This window comes from Myotis yumanensis, unplaced genomic scaffold (assembly GCF_028538775.1).
Source record: "Myotis yumanensis isolate MYYU_CA2020_CCGP unplaced genomic scaffold, mMyoYum1.0.hap1 SCAF_12, whole genome shotgun sequence".
Taxonomy (NCBI): Eukaryota; Metazoa; Chordata; class Mammalia; order Chiroptera; family Vespertilionidae; genus Myotis; species Myotis yumanensis.
Genome location: NW_027223763.1, coordinates 39,365,861 through 39,371,860, shown reverse-complemented (window position 1 = coordinate 39,371,860; position 6,000 = coordinate 39,365,861). Strand labels below are relative to the sequence as shown.

At 36.9% G+C, this 6,000-nt stretch overlaps 1 protein-coding gene across 2 annotated transcripts in view; it reads right to left on the bottom strand.

Annotated features, from left to right (window-relative positions):
• Positions 1-579: 579 nt before the first annotated feature.
• Positions 580-6,000, bottom strand: part of CARNMT1 (carnosine N-methyltransferase 1) — a 43,286-nt gene continuing 37,865 nt past the window's right edge. For both annotated transcript variants that reach the window (XM_070431483.1, XM_070431484.1), the window contains exons 7-8: positions 4,789-4,892; positions 580-3,152 (exon numbers count right to left, since the gene is read on the bottom strand). In XM_070431483.1, coding sequence (XP_070287584.1) covers positions 3,051-3,152; positions 4,789-4,892 — 206 coding nt within the window. In that variant the 3' untranslated portion in view covers positions 580-3,050. The remainder of the gene's footprint in view (positions 3,153-4,788; positions 4,893-6,000) is intronic.

Here is a 6,000-nt window from a genome sequence, read left to right as displayed (position 1 = left end):
ATGTCAACTTTGATTACTCCCATGTCCCTGGGATTCCACTGAAACTTTTTTCAAAGGGTCACCATAACATTATTAAAACTAATGTCCTGTTACCAGTCTTTTTCTATCACTACACAGCAGTCAACACAGATTAAAATTATACTTAATTGTCTACTATATGCTTTCACATGTTCACATATAACTCACATGACCTCATTAAAAAACCCTCTGAAATAGATGGTATCAATCCTCTCTTACAGATGAGGAAACAGACTCAGATCACCTTGCCCAAGACTACGAAAAATGAGCTCAGAGTATCTAAGGGCCAAATCCAGTGCTTGTTCTTCTAATGGCTGGTCCTAGAACTTTCTTCTACTGGTTTCCTTTATAGTCTTTTTCGATTATTTAACAAAACCAAAGATTGGGATTAATTAGGATACGGCCTAGCATAATCAAAGACCAATTACACATATTATTGACTTTCTAGACACACATAGAAGCTAATCCAAGGGTTCAAAAGTATATGTGCTCAACTAATTAAAATTGCCATGTCTATGGTTACCACTAATTTAAATGGAAACAACCAAGCAAATATTGTTTCATAGCAATTGGCAGACTTTAATCAAGAAAAATCAAGTCCATCATACACATAAAAATATAGGAAATTTCATGCAGAGATGAAGCTTCCAATTCAGCCTTTGTGGCATCTTTTAGAATGAGAATTACATATAAATACAGTACATTTTACAATTCCAAAACTTCATAATTTTATACTGTGATTTATACAGCTTCTCTTTATATTTTACATGTCCTACTTTGCTTACTTGCTTTACATACCCTAACCTGCACTACTTCAGTCAGATTATGGAAAACACAAAAAAACCCAGTAAGCAGAATGGCCTATCTCCTCCAGCTTTATGGAAATGAATGAAAACATTTGTGTATAAAGCTAATTTAAGAAAAATTAAAAAACTTTTAAGGCTTACACACTTTAGTAGGACTACATATAAGAAATACAAAATTAAATCCTCCAGTGACATTTCCATTACTGATTAATATCACAATCTTCAAGTTTAGAATATATCAACTGCAAAAGCTCTGAGAAAAAAAAAGCAATGTAGAACATTAAAAATATTCATAATATGAGGGAGAAATAAAAAACAAAACTGATTTCAGAATTAACTAAAATGTAAGCTATAATTTATAAATATAAGTAACATTATTAAAGAATAAAACCTGATAGCATAAGTGTTAAGTAATAAAGCCAACCCATATGTCAACTTGTTTTTGCCTCTGAGAAGAACAAGGTCATGTTTTGATACACATAAAAAAGTGAATACCAGTCAGTGAATAAAGAGCTTTTCTAAAACACTCAAAAACAGCATGCATTTCTTTCAGTGGATTTTTTAAATACCTACGTTCCTTTTAATTCTCTTTCTTAATAATAATTTTGGGGAGCAATTTACTTCAAGTTTATTCATGTGGTAGAAAATGCGAATTCCCACTAAAGAACATCTGCCAAAAAAGAGAAATAATTAAAAACAAAACAACCAAAAAAACCTCAATAGGTATAGGCTTCCATAAATCGACAAGTCAAATTAGCTTCATGTATTCCTTTACTGTGTAAAGGGCACAAAAGCTCCCTTACTATATGCAGAAAAGCTCCTATTGGTAAGATGTCAAATCATGTAGTGACTCCCCCAACCCAAATGACCATATAAAGGTGTAAACTTACAAGTAAGTTTTCCTAATAAAACATGACATTTATGCTTCCAGTACATTACTGAGATTAAGTCTAATCCAAATTGCCACAGAGGTCGCTTAATGCCATCACAATTACCTATAAAAATATTCAGACATACTTTTCTCCAAGAAAAGGTTAAAACATTGTATTTGTCATCTCTACTTTCCAAACTACAGGAAACAGAATGATTAACATAAAATACAAAGGAAAACTCCCTCCAATAAAGATCTGCTAGAGGTAGAAATTTAAAACAGCATAGACTGTTTCAGCCCTAGCTATCAGGGAACAAAATTGGTGTTAATCTGAAATTATATTAATGGCTGCTGCTTACAATATTGAAGACACAGACATGGACAGTAATTTATCCCTGAATTTCATACTCAAAATTTCTCCATGTTAATACTATCATGACAGTTTTTACTAGTATATAGTTGTTTTAATGAAAAAAAATGCTTGCTTTTGTATCCAGGTAATCTAAAGAAAAGACATTATTGTAAACATCTCACTGACAGACTGTATTCATTTATAGTTTGAAATCATTTCAAATGAGCAGATTTTATTCTTATTTCCCCAGTTTCCTAACAGTACCTTTAATAAAGGATTTTTTTACTCAGATTGTTAAGATCTTCATACATTTCAGAGTGATCCATGATGAGTATGCTTTCAGAAAGTGTTCAGTTTAGTGAGGCCAAAAGACTTACTAATTTCTTGGTTATTTCAATGCATTTTTACTGGCCAGTGATACTCTTAAGTTCAGTAATTCATAAAAATGAAGGGTTTGATGCTTCCCTAAGTTCAACTGAGCTAGCAAAAAAAAAGATGTGAATAAAAGAATAATAAAAGACACACATTTTATGTATAGATTGCTTAGGTCCAAGTGAATAAAAGTCTCAATTCCAGATGATGAATGAGAGGATCCTTAGACTCTTCTAAAAATAACATGTGCAATACATACATACAAAAAAAAAAAGGAGGTTATTACTTCAATACTATTAGTCATTAGCATGGCAGCTTGGAACGGACAGCTTCATGAAAACATTAGAGATAAAGTTTTTTCTACTGAAAGACAATTCTGGGTTTCAAGGAAAAAGTAAACTTGAAGATCCTTCCTCCATTTTTACTTGTGTAGTACAAATATTCATGGCATAGTATATTTCTGAAAAAGCAATAGACATATTAAGAAAATAGACACTATTTCTAAACTTTGTTAGGAATAAGAAGGCACCACTGATTTGAGGTTGTGTCCTGTCATTTGATAGTTGATTTTGAGTTTATTTCAGGATTTGCTCTTATTAAACTTTTTTCCTGGTGATATCACTTGAGACCATTATTGTGGTTTACGAACCACAAACAAGACACATTCATAGTAGTATTTCATCATGGAGAGGTCATTCACAGTGTATGTTGACAAGACAGATTCTTTTTCCACCTGCAATGCAAACAATCATAATGATGATGACTACCATGATGATAACACTAAAAATATTGAATACTTTTAAGTGGCAGTTGCTATTTTACATATATTCTAGATATTAATTCAATTATTACATACAAGTACCACCATAAGATTGGTACTATTAGTAATTCTACTTTACAAAGAGCAGGTTATTCAAGGTCACTCTACTAAGTGGTGGAATTGGGGTTCACTCTCACAGTCTAACACCAGAGCTATCAAGCTACTATAATATACTAGAGGCCTGGTGCACGAATTTGTGCAAGGGTGGGATCCCTAGGCCTGGCCAGTGATCGGGAGCGATCAGGGCCATCTCGCCCAGTCCCGATTAGGGCCGATTGGGGCTGGCCAGCCAGGGGAGGAACTGCAGGAGCTTGCCCAACTGTGGGAGGTTGGCTGTGGGAGCCTACTGATCACCAGGGGCCAGCTCCTGCATTGTGTGTCTGCCTCCTGGTGGTCAGTGTGCGTCATAGTGACCGGTCAACCGTTGTTCAGTCGCTTAGGCTTTTAGATATATATACTAGAGGCCCAGTGCATGAAATTCGTGCGGGGGGGGGGGGGGGGTTGGGGGGAAGGGGTGTCCCTCAGCCCAGCCTGCACTCTCACCAATCTATGATCCCTCTCACAATCCAGGACTGCTAGCTCCCAACCTCTCACCTTTCTGCCTGCCTGATTGCCCCTAACCGCTTCTGCCTACCAGCCTGATCACCCCCTAACCACTCCCCTGCCAGCCCAATCGATGCCTAACTGCTCCCCTGCTGGCCCGATCACCCCCAACTTCCCTCCCCTGCCAGCCTGGTCACCTCCAACTGCCTTCCCCTGCTGGCCTGGTCACCCCTAACTGCCCTCCCCTGCAGGCCTGGTCCCCCCACAACTGCCCTCCCCTACAAGCCTGGTTGCACCCAACTGCCCTCCCCTGCTGGCCTGATTGCCCACAACTGCCCTCCCCTGCTGGCCATCTTAAAAGAATGTGATGTTTCTAAATAAACATATAGCCAAAACATAACAGTCAAAGTATCATAAAACCATATGACAAGGGTGGGGAATCCTTTTTCTGCTAAGAGCCATTTGGACATTTATAACATTATTCATAGTCCATACGAAATTATCAAGTTAAAAGTTAGCTGCTATATATGGTGAAACATTTAATTAACTCATCCCTAATGCTTTGGCAGGGCAAGACCAAATGATTTCACAGACCTTATACGGCCCATGGGCTGGACGTTCCCCACCCCCGTTGTATAATAAAGCACACAATAAAGAAAGATTGAAAGATTGAACAGTACGTAAGCATATATAGTAAACAATATCCCTCTTGCTCCTGCCTTCCCATCCACACTTGCTTCCCCAGTGCCTAGTCTACTTGGTAATTATCAGTCTACAAAGGTCAATATTATGATAATGGCCAGCTACCATTTATTGAAAGGAGATTATACCAGGAATATAGTTTTCCTTTACATACACATTATCCCAAATCGTCATAATTCTAAAAACTATCACTTTATGGATGAGAAAACAGAAGTTAAAAGGTAAAGCCTGTAAATGCCATAATATCACCATTCTTGGTGTGCTTTGGAAGTTAAGCTTTGGCAATGCTTCATTCCATCCTTACCTCTAGCTGGAATCCATACTGCAGAACAACGTTTTTTAGATCCTCATAGCTCAATTCTATGGAAAGTTCATTTGCCAAATTTTCGAAGTGGTAGAGCAGAGGACCTATGGTTTAAAGATACTATGAGTGAATTTACTTTAATATAAACATATACTAGCAGCTACGTTAGACTGAGCTCCAAGTTGAGTAAGTTGGGTAATTTATAAAAAGAAGAATTAAAGAATATTTACATTTGCCAAAAACATGTTTCCAGACCCCTGAAACCGTGGCCCTGAAACCACGACCCCTGAAAACTGACATCTGAGTGCTGGGCCTATATTACGGGAGTAGGTGCCTCTAGTATAACAGCCTTATGTTGTGATTTTCCACATCGTGGACCTTACACCTGTAACTCTTATGTTACTGAAGGATTAGCTGAATTAGAGAATGATAAGTCCCCAAATTCCAAAGGCAGACTGCAATTATAATTCCATATATAAATGCAAAATGATAGCTACAAATTGGTTATCACATGAAAGCAAAAGGGATCCTTAAGCCAGCAGGTGGTTGGGGGTAGAGGGTAGTGAGGAGAGCTGGAGGCAAGGCTATCTGGAATGAAGGGATGACACTAAGCTGTTTTTTTAAAAATGCACAGCTCATATCCTAGCTCTAACACTAATTAATTCCGATTGGCAAGTCACTAATTCTGCCCCATTTGTTACATGACTTTAATGTGAGATAATATGTAAAATACATAGCATATAAAAGGCACTAAGTAAATGATAGCTATTACAAACTTCTTAAAACCTATTCTCTCATTCTACATATCCAAGAAACTAGACATAAATAAATAAAAAGAAGCTATCATCTAATTTTCCAATCGTTTCATCTGTAATTTTCCCCAATCCATCAGTCTGATCCAGCCAACATTTATCATTCTACAGTTATACTTCGGGACTAATCTAGACAATCTTCTCCTTACCTTTCATTGGGTTATTTATAAATCCGTGACAAACTCACAACACCCATCCCTTTTTTACTCCTCACACAATGTGCTTAATCACAGAAGGTAAACATAACAAACAGGACAAAGTTTCTGCTCCCAAAAGGCTCACCACTCTGTAGAACATACTTAGGGTTAAAAAGTTTTTATTTCTCTCCCCTTTCTATCCTATATAAACAACTAGACAAAAGTGACTACATATAATTTACATATTAGTGGTCTTTCAAAAT